The sequence below is a fragment of the Zonotrichia leucophrys genome, chromosome 1A (assembly GCF_028769735.1).
Source record: "Zonotrichia leucophrys gambelii isolate GWCS_2022_RI chromosome 1A, RI_Zleu_2.0, whole genome shotgun sequence".
Taxonomy (NCBI): Eukaryota; Metazoa; Chordata; class Aves; order Passeriformes; family Passerellidae; genus Zonotrichia; species Zonotrichia leucophrys.
In genome coordinates this window covers 71110145-71128123 of record NC_088170.1, presented here as the reverse complement: position 1 = coordinate 71128123, position 17979 = coordinate 71110145, and the positions used below count along the sequence as shown (strand labels likewise).

Genomic DNA, 17979 nt, shown 5'->3' with positions numbered 1-17979 from the left:
GTCATTCCCTACGGAGATGCCGTTATCCCAATCCATGGAACCCAAAACATTCTGGAATTCCGGCAATAAAACCCAAAACATTCTGGAATTCCAGCAATAAAGCGCTTGTCCATCAGCCCAAACTGCTCATTTTCCTTCATTCCCCTAAAGGAGATGCCGTTATCCCAATCCATGAAACCCAAAACACTCTGGAATTCCAGCAATAAAACCCAAAACATTCTGGAATTCCAGCAATAAAGTGCTTGTCCATCAGCCCAAACTGCTCATTTTCCTTCAGTCCCCTATGGAGATGCCGTTATCCCAATCCATGAAACCCAAAACATTCTGGAATTCCAGCAATAAAGCGTCCATCAGCCCAAAGTGCTCATTTTCCTCAGTCCCTATGGAAATGCCGTTATCCCAATCCATGGAACCCAAAACATTCTGGAATTCCAGGAATAAGGCATCCATCAGCCCAAACTGCTCGTTTTCTTTCACTCCCTACAGAGACGCCGTTATCCCAATCCATGGAACCCAAAACATTCTGGAATTCCAGCAATAAACCCCAAAACATTCTGGAATTCCAGGAATAAAGCATCCATCAGCCCAAACCGCTCATTTTCTTTCATTCCCCTATGGAAATGCTGTTATCCCAATCCATGAAACCCAAAACACTCTGGAATTCCAGCAATAAAACCCAAAACATTCTGGAATTCCAGCAATAAAGCGCTTGTCCATCAGCCCAAACTGCTCATTTTCCTTCATTCCCCTACGGAGATGCCGTTATCCCAATCCATGAAACCCAAAACATTCTGGAATTCCAGCCATAAAGCGTCCATCAGCCCAAACTGCTCATTTTCTTTCATTCCCCTATGGAGATGCCGTTATCCCAATCCATGGAACCCAAAACATTCTGGAATTCCAGCCATAAAGCGTCCATCAGCCCAAACTGCTCATTTTCTTTCATTCCCCTATGGAGATGCCGTTATCCCAATCCATGAAACCCAAAACATTCTGGAATTCCAGGAATAAGGCATCCATCAGCCCCAACTGCTCATTTTCCTTCAGTCCCCTATGGAGATGCCGTTATCCCAATCCATGGAACCCAAAACATTCTGGAATTCCAGCAATAAAGCGTCCATCAGCCCAAACTGCTCATTTTCCTTCAGTCCCCTATGGAGATGCCGTTATCCCAATCCATGAAACCCAAAACATTCTGGAATTCCAGCAATAAAGCGCTTGTCCATCAGCCCAAACTGCTCATTTTCCTTCAGTCCCCTATGGAGATGCCGTTATCCCAATCCATGAAACCCAAAACATTCTGGAATTCCAGGAATAAGGCATCCATCAGCCCAAACTGCTCATTTACTTTCAGTCCCCTATGGAGATGCCGTTATCCCAATCCATGGAACCCAAAACATTCTGGAATTCCAGCAATAAAACCCAAAACATTCTGGAATTCCAGCAATAAAGCGTCCATCAGCCCAAACTGCTCATTTTCCTTCATTCCCCTACGGAGATGCCGTTATCCCAATCCATGGAACCCAAAACATTCTGGAATTCCAGCCATAAAACCCAAAACATTCTGGAATTCCAGCAATAAAGCGCTTGTCCATCAGCCCAAACTGCTCATTTTCCTTCATTCCCCTACGGAGATGCCGTTATCCCAATCCCTGAATCCCACACTCACAGGTTGTGGCCGTCAGGACCGCGGGGTTTCCCTGCTGCCCCTTCCCCAGGGCGCACACGGAGATGGTGTATTTGGTGTTGTCCCTCAGTTTGGGAATTGTGAAGGGAACGGCCTCTGCCGGGAGCAGCCGGGAGGATTCCGCGTCACCTGAGAGGAGACATCCCAAAAAAACCCGTGGTGTCCATGGAAAAGGAAAGGTAACATGGTTACCATGGTTACAGCAGCTTCACACACACACCTGACAGGACCTGGCCAGGGAGGAGAGTCAGGCACTCATTCTGCCCACAGGGAAACTGAGGCACGGATATATTTTATTAAAAAATCCTTTCGCTAGGATTTTTTTCTCCTGAGAAGCCGAGAGGCCTCAGGAACGAAATGTAAAAAAATAATTATCAGTTGCTGTGGAATGCAACAGGTGCATCTTTGATTGGTCCACGTTGGTTGTTTCTAATTAATGGCCAATCACAGTCCGACTGTCTCAGACTCTCTGGTCAGTCACAAGATTTTCTTATCATTCCATTCTTTTTTCCTTGCAAGCCTTCTGATGAAATCCTTGCTTCTATTCTTTTAGTGTAGCTTTAATATATCATTTTCTTTTAATATAATATATATCATAAAATAATAAATCAGCCTTCTGAAACATGGAGTCAGATCCTCGTCTCTTCGCTCATCCTGGGACCCCTGCAAAAATTTATTATTTTATGATATATATTATATTAAAAGAAAATGATATATTAAAACTACACTAAAAGAATAGAAGAAAGGATTTCATCAGAAACTGAGGCACAGGCAGAGGAGAGATGAGGTCACAAACGTGGAAAAGAGCTAATTCTTGGAATTCCCAAATCCCAGCTATATTTATACCCTTGGTTAGAGCCTAAATCTTAGCTCAGGGCTTGTTTGGAGGAGTCCAACCTGTCACCTACCCCAACCAGCCATGGAAAAGGAATTTCCTGGGCCAAACTCCCCATTTTTGTGGGTTCCTTGTGCTCGCTGACCAAGGATTGGGGTTCTCACCATTGGGTGGCTCCCAGGATATCTTGTAGTGACTGATCCCAGGAAGGCTTTTCCAAGCCAGCTTCAAAGTGTTGACACCAGCGTCGGTAACCCTCAGGTCCTGGATGCTCGGGATGGGGCTGGAATCTCCAGAAGGAGCTGGAAAAATGAACCAGGATAAGATTTCAGCTCGGTCACAGAGCAGCACCATGGCTCCAAGCTGTGGTGGAGGAGGAAAATTTGGGCATTCGTGAAATATCTACTTTCCACACGTTATCCAGGATTCCAGGCTGAAATTCCTAATGGATCCATGGGTTCCAAGCTGAGGAATTTCAGCCTGACATCTCACCACCCACACCAAACTGGTGACACGCAGAGGGACACAAAAAGAATTCCAGGATCATCCAGACACATCTTCAAATGCCACAAAAAACTCACTGGGATGGAATCAGGCAAACAAGACATGGAAAGGAGCCAGAATTCCGTGTTGGAAGAGGCAGAGCCACAACCTGTCACCCTGATTTTTTAAGATTTTCTAAGCCTTCTGATGCTTATGTTCATGTAAGGATCTTTCTCACACACTTTCTGTAAATAACTCATTGTTTTGCATTCTTTTATGGAGGAGGAGAAATCTGATGGGCTGTTGGCTTGCCCAGTGTCATTGGAGAGGTGGCACTGTCACCCTCCAGCCCACTGTCACTTTTGGAAATCTATAAATGTTGGAGTCAGAAAATAAACTTTTTTATTTTCTTTTTCCACCTTGAGAGCAGCAGTGTGTGCTTGTGTTGTTTTGAGTCCTATAGTGACAACAATCCAAGGAATTCCCAAAAATCCAAGGGTGCAGGCTGGTGAGAGACCCTGCATAGACTCCAGCATTCCTGAGGTGGTTTTGGATAAAAAACTCTGGGAATTGCGTTGATAAATCCGGGATTGTCCAACGTGCCAGAAGGATCTGTTCACTCCCTCCCATGGGAACAGCCATGGATTATTGACCAGGGCTGGTCACGCTTCCACCATCCACAGGATATCCTGAGCTGGATCCACCAGGATCAGAGTTTTAAAGGGATGAACACGAGGATTGAACCCAAAACTGTGGCGTTTTTATCATCAGGCTCTGACCTGAACTGAGCCAATCCCACACCCAAGACCAAGCCAAGCTTTGCCTCCCAAACTGCAGGAGGGTTTTTCTGTCGCCGTGATATTTTATGAAAAAATCCTTTCCTTAGGATTTTTCCTCCTGAGAAGCTGAGAGGCCTCAGGAACAAAATGTAAACAATGATTATCTGCTGCTGTGGAATGCAACAGGGGCATCTGGGATTGGTCCATGTTGGTTGTTTTTAATTAATGGCCAATCACAGTCCAGCTGTCTTGGACTCTCTGAGAGTCACAAGATTTTGTTATCATTCCATTCCTTTCTATTCCTTGCCAGCCTTCTGATGAAATCCTTTCTTCTATTCTTTAGTGCAGTTTTAATAGATCATTTTCTTCTTCTGATGAAATCCTTTCTTCTATTCTTTAGTGCAGTTTTAATAGATCATTTTCTTTTAATATGATCTATTTAATAATATTTATATATAATAATATATTTACCATATATATATATATTTACCACCAATATATGTAATAATCTATTTAATCATATTTAATAATTTCTTTTAATTTGATTAAAAGAATCAGCCTTCTGAAAACATGGAGTCAAGATTCTCATCTCTTCCCTCGTCCCGGGACCCCATGCAGACGCCACCACATTGGTGACCCCGAGTGAAGAAAAATTCCACATTTTCCCATCAGGACTCACCTGTGAGGTGAGTCAGGGTCACCTCGGGCCCCTCGGTCCTGCTGAACACGGCCCGGACACCGACCCTGTACAGGGTGTGCACTGTTTGGGCCACCTTCTGCATCCATCCGATGGTTTCCGACAAACAGATTTCAGGTACGAGTCCTTCCTTCCTGGTGTTTTCCTGGAAAAACAGGGATATTTCAGAGCCTGGAGCTCACTTCCTTCCTGGCAGCCTGTTTTCCTGGAAAAACAGGGATATTTCAGAGCCTGGAGCTCACTTCCTTCCTGGCGGCCTGTTTTCCTGGAAAAACAGGGATATTTCAGAGCCTGGAGCTCACTTCCTTCCTGGCGGCCTGTTTTCCTGGAAAAACAGGGATATTTCAGAGCCTGGAGCTCACTTCCTTCCTCCGCCTGATTGCTCACTGGAGACAGGGATTATCTTCATAGAAGCCTGGAGGCATCCTCCGGCCGCCTGTTTTCCCAGGGATATTTCAGAGCCTGGAGCTCACTTCCTTCCTGGCCGCCTGTTTTCCTGGAAAAACAGGGATATTTCAGAGCCTGGAGCTCACTTCCTTCCTGGCCGCCTGTTTTCCTGGAAAAACAGGGATATTTCAGAGCCTGGAGCTCACTTCCTTCCTGGCCGCCTGTTTTCCTGGAAAAACAGGGATATTTCAGAGCCTGGAGCTCACTTCCTTCCTGGCAGCCTGTTTTCCTGGAAAAACAGGGATATTTCAGAGCCTGGAGCTCACTTCCTTCCTGGCAGCCTGTTTTCCTGGAAAAACAGGGATATTTCAGAGCCTGGAGCTCACTTCCTTCCTGGCGGCCTGTTTTCCTGGAAAAACAGGGATATTTCAGAGCCTGGAGCTCACTTCCTTCCTGGCCGCCTGCTGTGGGATCGCTTTCCCACCCCGAGGAGCAGGTCAGGAATTTGGGAAGGTGCAGAAAATTTTCACATTTTCTGAAAAATTCTTTCCTTAGGGTTTTTCCTCCTGAGAAGCTGAGAGGCCACAGGAACAAAATGTAAACATTGGTTATTGTGGAATGCAACAGGTGCATCTGGGATTGGTCTTGTGTGGTTGTTTCTAATTAATGGCCAATCACAGCCCAGCTGGCTTGGACTCTGCACATGTCTTTGTGCATTCTTTCCTTCTATTCTTACACCTTCTGATAATAATTCTTCTATCTTTTAGCATAGTTTTAATGTATATATTCATAATATAGCCAGCCTTCTGATGAAATCCTTTCTTCTAATCTTTCAGCATAGTTTTAATGTAATATATATCATAAAATAATAAATCAGCCTTCTGATGAAATCCTTTCTTCTAATCTTTCAGTATAGTTTTAATGTAATATATATCATAAAATAATAAATCAGCCTTCTGAAGCATGGAGTCAGATCCTCGTCTCTTCCCTCACCCTCTGACCCCTGTGAACGCCACCACGGTGCCTGGAATGTCCTTTCCCTGCTCACCTTTTGCTGCTCCCACGGGGCTCCAGCTGAGTTTGAATTTGGTGGCAGCGGCCGTGGCACTCCAGGCCAAGGACAGGCTGGTGCTGGCGTGGGACGTCACCCTGAAGTTGGAGACTGATCCCAGAGGAGCTGCGGGACGGGGACGACATCAGGAGCGTCCTGATTGCTGCCCAAAGGCTCATCACTGACACGTTTAATGAGTCAAAATTATATCAAAGAGTTAAAAATGGTTTCTTTGTTTGTCCTTGGTGTCTCCTCATCCTCACCTGGAGAGACACCACTCCCTGAGGTCATCAAGGAGCACGTTCTACCTTAGATCCAGTGGGAGCAAGGCCAGGACAGGCCAGAGTGATGGAGATGACATCAGGAATGTCCTGATTCCTGCCCAAAGGCTCATCATTAATGAGCCAAAATTATATCAAAGAGTTAAAAATGGTGTTTTTGTTTACCCTTCGTGTCTCCTCATCCTCACCTGGAGAGACACCACTCCCTGAGGCCATCAAGGAGCACGTTCTGCCCAGATCCAGTGGGACCAAGGAAAGGCCAGGCAGTTCAGGGATCCATGGAATCAGATCCACATCCCAGTTCCCCAGGTGAAACACCCACCCCGAGCTCTCCTGGCTCTGGAATGTTCCCTGTTCTCTTCCCCACAAGGGTCAGATCACTTTCTCCCTGTGGTATTCCAGGGTTTCCAGTCACCCTCTGCCACTTTGGAACCTTTTCCAAGAATCCCACCTCTGCTTTTGGATCAGCAGTGCTGCCTCTCCTGGGCTCCCAGGGCAGCATCCCAGAAGTTTGAGGGACAGGGACAAGGTTTGTCCATCAACTTTCCCCGTTTGACACAAAGGATTTGCACCTGCTGCCTCTGGTCCAGGGAATCTGATCTCCCAGAAGGATTCCTTTGGAATTATGGAATTCTTTAAAGCAGGAGCCAGCCCTTATGACCAAGGAAAAAGGACTGCACTAGGATGTTCCACTCTCCTCATCTTCCTATGGTTTCCTACAGCAGATTTTCCCCAGATTTCCTGTTTTTCAGATTTTTTTCAGATGGATCCTAACAATTTTGAGGACTCAATATTGGTGCGAATTTTGGGATATTTGGAAGCTCAGTGAGTGCAGATTGGGCACTTCAGCACTGGGAAGGGACTTTGGATAAGGGAGAGTGGCTTTGAACTGAAGGAGAGCAGGTGGAGGTGGGATTTTGGGAAGGAATTCCTGCCTGTGAGGGTGGGCAGGCCCTGGCACAGGTTTCCCAGAGAAGTTGTGGCTGCTCCATCCCTGGAAGTGTCCAAGGCCAGGTTGGATGGGGCTTGGAGTGAGCTGGGATAGTGGAAAGTGTTGGAACAAGATGGGCTTCCAACCCTTCCAAACCTTTCGATCCTTCCAAAATTTTCAACCCTTCCAACTATTCCAAACCTTCTAACTTTTCCAAACCTTCCAACTTTTCCAACCTGTCCAAACTTTCCAACTCTTCCAAACCTTCCCACTCTTCCAACCCTTCTAAACTTTCCAACCCTTCCAAACCTTTCCAAACCTTCCAAATCTTTCCAACCTTTCCAAATGTTCCAACCCTTCCAAACCTTCCAACTCGTCCAAACTCTCCCAACCCTTCCAAACCTTTCAACTCTTCCAAACTTTCCAACTTCTCCAACCCTTCCCACTCTTCCAACCCTTCTAAACTTTCCAACTTTTCCAAACTTTGCAACCCTTCCAACCCTTCCCACTTTTCCAACCCTTCCAAACATTCCAACCCTTCCAAACTCTTCCAACCCTTCCAAACTTTCCAACTCTTCCAACCCTTCTAAACTTTCCAACTCACCTTCCAAACCTTTCAACCTTTCCAACTTTTCCAACCCTTCCAAACTCTTCCAACTCTTCCAACCCTTCTAAACTTTCCAACTCACCTTCCAAACCTTTCAACCTTTCCAACTTTTCCAACCCTTCCAAACATTCCAACCCTTCCAAACTTTCCAAACTCTTCCAACCCTTCCAAACTTTCCAACTTTTCCAACCCTTCCCACTTTTCCAACCCTTCCAAACTTTCCAAACCTTCCAAACTCTTCCAACCCTTCTAAACTTTCCAACTCACCTTCCAAACCTTTCAACCTTTCCAACTTTTCCAACCCTTCCAAACATTCCAAACCTTCCAAACATTCCAACCCTTCCAAACTCTTCCAACCCTTCCAAACTCTTCCAACCCTTCTAAACTTTCCAACTCACCTTCCAAACCTTTCAACCTTTCCAACTTTTCCAACCCTTCCAACTCTTCCAACCCCAACCAATCTGGGACCTTACAAATCCAAAGCTTTTCGCAAGCCTGGAGCACAGGGACAGCGCCCCAGTCAGGGACACACGAGGTCGCACCAGATACTCAGAGGTTCCGTCCTGTGGTAGCTCCTCCGTCCTGCCCCTGCCCTCACCTGTCCTGGCCGAGGTGGTGACGCCGGGGCCCTCGCCGGGGCCGAAGAGCACGGACAGGGAGATGACGTACTCGGTGTCGGGGGCCAGCCCACGGAGCTGCTGGGACGTCACCGACCGGCCCAGGGACAGGTGCCGGGGACGGTCCTTGCCAAAGAACTCTTGGGAAGGGAAAACAGAGGAGAACGAGGCTGGAGAGCAGCTCTGTGGCATCCTGGGAAACACAGCGTGTTCCCGCTGCTGGAGGACACCTGCTCCAGGACAACTCAGCAGGAATGTCCTCACGGAGGACACCTGCCCCTCAGGTGTCCCAATTATTCCCTCATGGAGGACACAAATTCCAGGATAATTCAGGAGGAATTTCCTCATGGAGGACACCTGCTCCAGGACAATTATTTCCTCATGAAGGACACCTGCTGCAGGTGTCTGCAGACACCAGGATAATTATTTCCTCATGGAAGACACAAATTCCAGGATAATTCAGGAGGAATTTCCTCGTGGAGGACACCTGCTCCAGGACAATTGTGGAGGAATGTCCTCATGGAGGACACACACTCCAGGACAATTGAGGAGGAATTTCCTCATGGAGGACACCAGCTCCAGGAAAATTATTTCCTCATGGAGGAAAACTGCTCCAGGACAATTCAGCAGGAATGTCCTCACGGAGGACACCTGCCCCAGGATAATTATTTCCTCATGGAAGACACAAATTCCAGGATAATTCAGGAGGAATTTCCTCATGGAGGACACCTGCTCCAGGACAATTCAGCAGGAATGTCCTCATGGAGGAAAACTGCTCCAGGACAATTGTGGAGGAATTTCCTCATGGAGGACACCTGCTCCAGGATAATTATTTCCTCATGGAGGACACAAATTCCAGGATAATTCAGGAGGAATTTCCTCATGGAGGACACCAGCTCCAGGAAAATTATTTCATCACGGAGAACACCTACTCCAGAACAATTATTTCCTCATGGAGGAAAACTGCTCCAGGATAATTCAGGAGGAATTTCCTCATGGAGGACACCTGCTCCAGGATAATTATTTCCTCATGGAGGACACAAATACCAGGATAATTCAGGAGGAATTTCCTCATGGAGGACACCTGCTCCAGGACAATTCAGCAGGAATTTCCTCATGGAGGACACACACTCCAGGACAATTGTGGAGGAATTTCCTCATGGAGGACACCAGCTCCAGGATAATTATTTCCTCATGGAGGAAAACTGCTCCAGGATAATTCAGGAGGAATTTCCTCATGGAGGACACCTGCTCCAGGATAATTATTTCCTCATGGAGGACACAAATTCCAGGATAATTCAGGAGGAATTTCCTCATGGAGGACACCTGCCCCAGGACAATTGTGGAGGAATTTCCTCATGGAGGACACACACTCCAGGACAATTGAGGAGGAATTTCCTCATGGAGGACACCAGCTCCAGGAAAATTATTTCCTCATGGAGAACACCTACTCCAGAACAATTATTTCCTCATGGAGGACTCTGTCTCCAGGACAATTCAGCAGGAATGTCCTCACAGAGGACACCTGCCCCAGGATAATTATTTCCTCATGGAGGACACAAATTCCAGGATAATTCAGGAGGAATTTCCTCATGGAGGACACCTGCTCCAGGACAATTGAGGAGGAATTTCCTCATGGAGGACACCTGCTCCAGGACAATTCAGGAGGAATTTCCTCATGGAGGACACCAGCTCCAGGAAAATTATTTCCTCATGGAGGAAAACTGCTCCAGGACAATTCAGCAGGAATGTCCTCACGGAGGACACCTGCCCCAGGATAATTATTTCCTCATGGAGGACACAAATTCCAGGATAATTCAGGAGGAATTTCCTCATGGAGGACACCTGCTCCAGGACAATTCAGCAGGAATGTCCTCATGGAGGACACCTGCCCCTCAGGTGTCCCAATTATTCCCTCATGGAGGACACAAATTCCAGGATAATTCAGGAGGAATTTCCTCATGGAGGACACCAGCTCCAGGAAAATTATTTCCTCATGGAGGAAAACTGCTCCAGGACAACTCAACAGGAATTTCCTCACGGAGGACACCTGCCCCAGGATAATTATTCCCTCATGGAGGACACAAATACCAGGATAATTCAGGAGGAATTTCCTCATGGAGGACACCTGCTCCAGGACAATTCAGGAGGAATTTCCTCATGGAGGACACCAGCTCCAGGAAAATTATTTCCTCATGGAGGAAAACTGCTCCAGGACAATTCAGCAGGAATGTCCTCACAGAGGACACCTGCCCCAGGATAATTATTTCCTCATGGAGGACACAAATTCCAGGACAATTCAGCAGGAATGTCCTCACGGAGGACACCTGCCCCAGGATAATTATCTCCTCATGGAGGACACAAATTCCAGGATAATTCAGGAGGAATTTCCTCATGGAGGACACCTGCTCCAGGACAATTGAGGAGGAATTTCCTCATGGAGGACACCTGCTCCAGGACAATTGAGGAGGAATTTCCTCATGGAGGACACCTGCTCCAGGACAATTGTGGAGGAATTTCCTCATGGAGGACACCTGCTCCAGGATAATTATTTCCTCATGGAGGACATCTGCTCCAGGACAATTCAGGAGGAATTTCCTCATGGAGGACACCTGCCCCTCAGGTGTCCCAATTATTCCCTCATGGAGGACACAAATTCCAGGATAATTCAGGAGGAATTTCCTCATGGAGGACACCTGCTCCAGGACAATTGTGGAGGATTTTCCTCATGGAGGACACAAATTCCAGGATAATTCAGGAGGAATTTCCTCATGGAGGACACCAGCTCCAGGAAAATTATTTCCTCATGGAGAACACTTACTCCAGAACAATTATTTCCTCATGGAGGACTCTGTCTCCAGGACAATTCAGCAGGAATGTCCTCATGGAGGAAAACTGCTCCAGGATAATTATTTCCTCATGGAGGACACAAATTCCAGGATAATTCAGGAGGAATTTCCTCATGGAGGACATCGGCTCCAGGACAATTCAGGAGGAATTTCCTCATGGAGGACACCTGCTCCAGGACAATTGTGGAGGAATGTCCTCATGGAGGAAAACTGTTCCAGGACAATTGTGGAGGAATTTCCTCATGGAGGACACCTGCTCCAGGATAATTATTTCCTCATGGAGGAAAACTGCTCCAGGACAATTCAGCAAGAATTTCCTCACAGAGGACACCTGCCCCAGGATAATTATTTCCTCGTGGAGGACACAAATTCCAGGATAATTCAGGAGGAATTTCCTCATGGAGGACACCTGCTCCAGGACAATTCAGCAGAAATGTCCTCATGGAGGAAAACTGCTCCAGGACAATTGTGGAGGAATGCCCTCATGGAGGACACCAGCTCCAGGACAATTCAGGAGGAATTTCCTCATGGAGGACACACAGTCCAGGACAATTGAGGACGAATTTCCTCATGGAGGACACCAGCTCCAGGAAAATTATTTCCTCATGGAGGAAAACTGCTCCAGGACAATTGAGGAGGAATTTCCTCATGGAGGAAAACTGCTCCAGGACAATTCAGGAGGAAATTCCTCATGGAGAACACCTACTCCAGAACAATTATTTCCTCATGGAGGACTCTGTCTCCAGGACAATTCAGCAGGAATGTCCTCATGGAGAACACCTGCTCCAGGATAATTATTTCCTCATGGAGGACACAAATTCCAGGATAATTCAGGAGGAATTTCCTCATGGAGGACACCTGCTCCAGGAAAATTATTTCCTCACGGAGAACACCTACTCCAGAACAATTATTTCCTCATGGAGGACACAAATTCCAGGACAATTCAGCAGGAATTTCCTCATGGAGAACACCTGCTCCAGGATAATTATTTCCTCATGGAGGACACATGCTCCAGGATAATTCAGGAGGAATTTCCTCATGGAGGACACCTGCTCCAGGATAATTATTTCCTCATGGAGGAAAACTGCTCCAGGACAATTGTGGAGGAATTTCCTCATGGAGGAAAACTGCTCCAGGACAATTGTGGAGGAATTTCCTCATGGAGGACACCAGCTCCAGGATAATTATTTCCTCATGGAGGAAAACTGCTCCAGGACAATTCAGCAGGAATGTCCTCACAGAGGACACCTGCCCCAGGATAATTATTTCCTCATGGAAGACACAAATTCCAGGATAATTCAGGAGGAATTTCCTCATGGAGGACATCTGCTCCAGGACAATTCAGGAGGAATTTCCTCATGGAGGACACCTGCTCCAGGACAACTCAACAGGAATGTCCTCACGGAGGACACCTGCCCCAGGATAATTATTTCCTCATGGAGGACACATGCTCCAGGATAATTATTTCCTCATGGAGGACACATGCTCCAGGATAATTCAGGAGGAAATTCCTTATGGAGGACACCTGCTCCGGAACAATTCAGCAGGAATGTCCTCATGGAGGAAAACTGCTCCAGGACAATTCAGCAGGAATGTCCTCATGGAGAACACCTGCTCCAGGATAATTATTTCCTCATGGAGAACACCTGCTCCAGGATAATTATTTCCTCATGGAGGACACATGCTCCAGGATAATTCAGGAGGAAATTCCTTGTGGAGGACACCTGCTCCGGAACAATTCAGCAGGAATTTCCTCATGGAAGACACCTGCTGCAGGTGTCTGCAGACACCAGGATAATTATTTCCTCATGGAGGACTCAAGCTCCAGGACAATTCAGCAGGAATTTCCTCATGGAGGATACAAGCTCCAGGACAATTCAGGAGGAATTTCCTCATGGAGGACACCTGCTCCAGGACAGTTATTTCCTCATGGAGGACATCTGCTCCAGGAAAATTGTGGAGGAATTTCCTCATGGAGGAAAACTGCTCCAGGAAAATTCAGGAGGAATTTCCTCATGGAGTGTCAGCGTTCAAAACCACATAATTACAGGGACTATATGCGGTGCTTTTTATTAAAGAGCTCTGGGAATTGGGGTATATTCAACCCAAATCTGACTCCGACCATACATCCCAAATGATCATGTTTTATACTCTATCATTACATAACTTTCATGTTAATTATTAAACTTATATTGTTCTATTGTATACATAAATTTAGCCCCTCTCTGAATTTCCAACATAGTTTCTCACTATTCTTCTTATGGTTATATAATAATTACATTTAATTACTAAACAATCATCACATCTAACAATTCTATAATTTATCACACTGCTTACGCAGGTGCAGTTGATCTGGGAAAGCACAAAGCCTGACATTTTTAGATTCTATCTTTAACTTTTTCCAGGGTTCCACTATCATGAGGACACCGGCTCCAGAACAATTGAGGAGGAATTTCCTCATGGAGGACACCTGCTCCAGGACAATTGAGGAGGAATTTCCTCATGGAGGACATCTGCTCCAGAACAATTGAGGAGGAATTTCCTCATGGAGGATACAAGCTCCAGGACAAATCAGGAGGAATTTTCCTCATGGAAAGCCTGGTCAGGCATTGGCAGGGGCTGCCCAGGGTGGTTTGGAGCGCCCATCCCTGGAGGTGTCCCAGGAACACCTGGAGGTGGCACTTCCATCACAAGGTGGGGATTGGGCACAGCTTGGACCTGGAGGTGTTTTCCAGCCTCAGTGCTGCTGGGATTCCATGTGTCCACCAGGGCAAGGGAGAGCTTTCCTGTGGTTATTTATTTTGGAGTTTTAACACCTAAGTGATCCAAACCAGTTGAGAGGAATCGAATCCAAACCATCTCACATCCAGGGAGCACAGGAACCTGGGAATGCTCCCTGTCTCCTTCCTGGGGACTCACTGTGTGGGGCTGGGGCCAGGTTGGTACCTTGCAGGAAAGACATTCTGTGCTGTTCCTGTGAGCCAGCAAAGGCCTCCTGATGATAAGGAAAGCCCCTTATCTCTCCCGAGGAAGACACCAAGGTTGTCACCATGGAGATGTGATGGAGGAGAGAAAGGTAAGAGATACAAACTCCTTGATCACCCACTGAGGACTTTGTGTCTTTCCTATAACCAATGGGCAGTGAATGTGTCTGTTGAGTGAATGTAAATATCTTGAAAAAGTACAAAAGCAACGTGTTGCTATAATAAATCTCTCTTGTGTCGCAGACATATTTTATGAAAAATCCTTTCCTTAGGATTTTTCCTCCTGAGAAGCTGGGAGGCCACAGGAACAAAATGTAAACATTGATTATCTGCTGCTGTGGAATGCAACAGGTGCATCTGGGATTGGCTCATGTTGGATGTTTGTAATTAATGGCCAATCACAGCACAGCTGGCTCGGACAGAGAGCTGAGCCACAAACCTCCGTTATCATTCTTTGCTATTCTATTCTTAGTTTCTTCTGATGAAACCTTTTCTTCTATTCTTTTAGTATAGTTTTAATGTAATAGATATCATAAAATAATAAACCAGCCTTCTGAAACCTGGAGTCAGATCCTCATCTCTTCCCCAATCTGAAATCCCCTGTGAACACTGTCACACTCTTGCACCCTTCTGATGGGGTCGTGGTGATTTCTGCTGTGTCGTGTTCTGTAACGACATCACCTCAGGGCCAGGAATAATCCCTGGCTTCAGTTCACGCTCTGGAATTGTGGGAGAGGCTGCCTGGGGCAGCTCATGAGCTGCACCTGCCCCACTCCCAGCCCTCCTGAGGCTCTCCCATTCCAGGAGAGCAGAGCTGGATCTCACCTGGTGTCGGGCCCCAGGCCAGCCGGTACCCGGTGGCTCCCATGACTGAATCCCAGGACACCAGGAGGCTGCTGATGGAAATCTCGCTCACTTTCAGCATCTGGACAGTGCTGGAAGCCACTGCAGGAGAGAAGAGTTGCTCAGCTCCATCGAGGTCCCAACAGCTCCAAAGATGTCCCCAAATCCAATGACACAGAGAAGTGACAGCAGTGACACCAGCTCTGTGCCAGCACCCCCCATGTCTGCATGGGCTGAGTGCCACCCCTGCTGCAGGACACTCACCCGTGGTGGCTTTGCCGGTCACCACCGGTCCCTCGATGTCCCCGAAGATGGGGTTGATGGTCACCGTGTGCTCCATGCCCGCCTCCAGCCCCTGGATCATGTAGTAGCTGTAGGAGCTGCCGAGGGTCACGTCCTGGATGCTGCCCTCTGTGAAGGGAACGGTGTCACCGTGTCCCCTGGCTCAGACACTGTCCCCTTTCCCAGTCCCCGTCCCCTGGATCATCCCCTGTCCCCAGGCTCAGACATTGTCCCCTATTGTTGGAGATTTTTTCAGAAATGGCTTAGAAGGCAGCTGTGAAGAGCAAATTCTCACAGCTTGTTTCTGTAAACAGTAGAAGTTCTCAAGTTGTTTTTAATTACAAGTAAAAGTGACAAACATGAAAGCCTTGAGAACCTTGCATACCAGAGTTCTCAAGCAGCTTTCTCATAACAAGCAGATATTCTATCTTTGGCTGTTTTGAAAAAGTAAAAATAAGTTTTAAGAACACAAATCTTAGTATTAGAAACAAAAAGAAAAGTTAGTGTGTTATCTCTGACCTATTGTGAACTCGAGTTTTGCAATGTGCATGAACTTAATTAACACAGTTATAAAAAGTGACTGAGTCAATAAACAGAGTCGATGCCAAACCAACAAAAGTGAGTCCTCTCCCTCCACTTCAATACCCGATCCTCTGGCTCAGCCCCCGTCCCAGCTCAGCCCATGTCCCCTGTCCCAGCCCCTGTCCCCACCGGTGTCCCCTGTCCCAATCCCTGGCCCAGCCCCTGTCTCTGTCCCCTGGCCCAGCCCACCCCATCGGGACCGCCCCGGGTGGGTGCAGGTGCGAATAATCCACATCCAGCCGAGAAGAGCTCGGGGATCACTGAGGCAACTCAGGATTTGCAAAAAATCAGGAAAACCCCAAACCGGGCATTTTGAGGTCTGGGAGTGACCCCATAAAAGGGAATCCTGCCCAGCCCTGGTGACTCCGTGCTGGAGCCCTCCTGCCTCCCCTGCAGGAGCTGAAGCCAGCGATGCCCCACAGCCCAGTTTTAGTGTCCTTGTTGGGGCTAGACCCAGTTTAGCCAAATGTGCCCAGCAGGAGAAGAGTTAAACCCGAATTCCTGCGGATCCACCCCGATTCCCAGAGCAGGGAGGCGCAGGATGTGGAGGAAAACCTCTACAAGAGGGAAAATGCCTTTTCCACTTTGGTCGCTGGATGGTGCCACGTCCCCATTTTCCGTTCCAGCAGCACCAGGAGCCCCATCCCCCTTTTCCCACCTGCTCTCCACATCCCCCACCTCCAGTTTGTGCTCACCTAATCCCGGTTTTAAATGTAAAACGAGTAAAACCAAACCCCTCCCGTGCAGCAGGGTCTGGATCCCATCACCACATCTTTAATCCTGGGATTGGATGGGATTTGGGGAGTGGACCCGGGGTTTGTGCTCATCTAATCCCGGTTTTAAATGTAAAACAAGGAAAAACAAACCCCTCCCGTGCATCAGGGTCTGGATCCCATCACCACATCCCCAATCCTGGGATGGGATTTAGGAAGAGGACCCAGAGTTTGTGCTCATCTAATCCTGGTTTTAAAAACCAGATGAGGAAAACCAAATCCCTTCTGTGCTTGGGATAGGATCCCATCACCACATCCCTAATCCCGAGACGGGATGGGGTTTGGGAAGCGGACCCAGAGTTTGTGCTCATCTAATCCCGGTTTTAAATGTAAAACGAGGAAAACCAAACCCCTCCCGTGCAGCTGGGTCCAGATCCCATCACCACATCTTTAATCCTGGGATTGGATGGGATTTGGGAAGAGGACCCAGAGTTTGTGCTCATCTAATCCCGGTTTTAAAAACCAGACAAGGAAAACCAAACCCTTCCCATGCTTGGGACGGGATCCCATCACCACATCCCCAATCCCGGGATGGGATGGGATTTGGGAAGAGGACCCAGAGTTTGTGCTCATCTAATCCCGGTTTTAAAAACCAGATGAGGAAAACCAAACCCCTCCTGTGCAGCGGGGTCCAGATCCCATCACCACATCCCTAATCCTGGCATAGGGTGAGGTTTGGGAAGTGGACCCAGAGTTTGTGCTCACCTAGTCCTGGTTTTAAAAATCAGACGAGTAAAACCAAACCCCTCCCGTGCAGCTGGGTCCAGATTCCATCACCACATCCCCAATCCCGGGATGGGATTTAGGAAGAGGACCCAGAGTTTGTGCTCATCTAATCCCGGTTTTAAAAACCAGACAAGGAAAACCAAATCCCTTCTGTGCTTGGACGGGATCCCATCACCACATCCCTAATCCCGAGACGGGATGGGATTTGGGAAGAGGACCCAGAGTTTGTGCTCATCTAATCCCGGTTTTAAAAACCAGACGAGGAAAACCAGATCCCTTCTGTGCTTGGGAAAGGATCCCATCACCACATCCCTAATCCTGGCACAGGGTGAGGTTTGGGAAGCAGACCCAGATTTTGTGCTCATCTAATCCCGGTTTTAAATGTAAAACGAGGAAAACCAAACCCCTCCCGTGCAGCAGGGTTCGGATCCCATCACCACATCCCTAATCCCGAGATAGGATGGGGTTTGGGAAGCAGACCCAGAGTTTACGCTCATCTAATCCCAGTTTTAAAAGCCAGACAAGGAAAACCAAACCCCTTCTGTGCTTGGGATAGGATCCCATCACCACATCCCTAATCCCAAA

General features: G+C 47.4%; 1 protein-coding gene across 1 annotated transcript in view; it reads right to left on the bottom strand.

Moving 5' to 3' along the window:
* LOC135442828 (collagen alpha-1(VII) chain-like) overlaps nt 1–17979 on the bottom strand; it is a 161086-nt gene that overhangs the window by 123329 nt on the left and 19778 nt on the right. The window contains exons 11-18 of the mRNA XM_064703098.1: nt 15296–15442; nt 15014–15133; nt 8337–8495; nt 5917–6045; nt 5255–5277; nt 4464–4560; nt 2687–2824; nt 1670–1816 (exon numbers count right to left, since the gene is read on the bottom strand). Coding sequence (XP_064559168.1) covers nt 1670–1816; nt 2687–2824; nt 4464–4560; nt 5255–5277; nt 5917–6045; nt 8337–8495; nt 15014–15133; nt 15296–15442 — 960 coding nt within the window. The remainder of the gene's footprint in view (nt 1–1669; nt 1817–2686; nt 2825–4463; nt 4561–5254; nt 5278–5916; nt 6046–8336; nt 8496–15013; nt 15134–15295; nt 15443–17979) is intronic.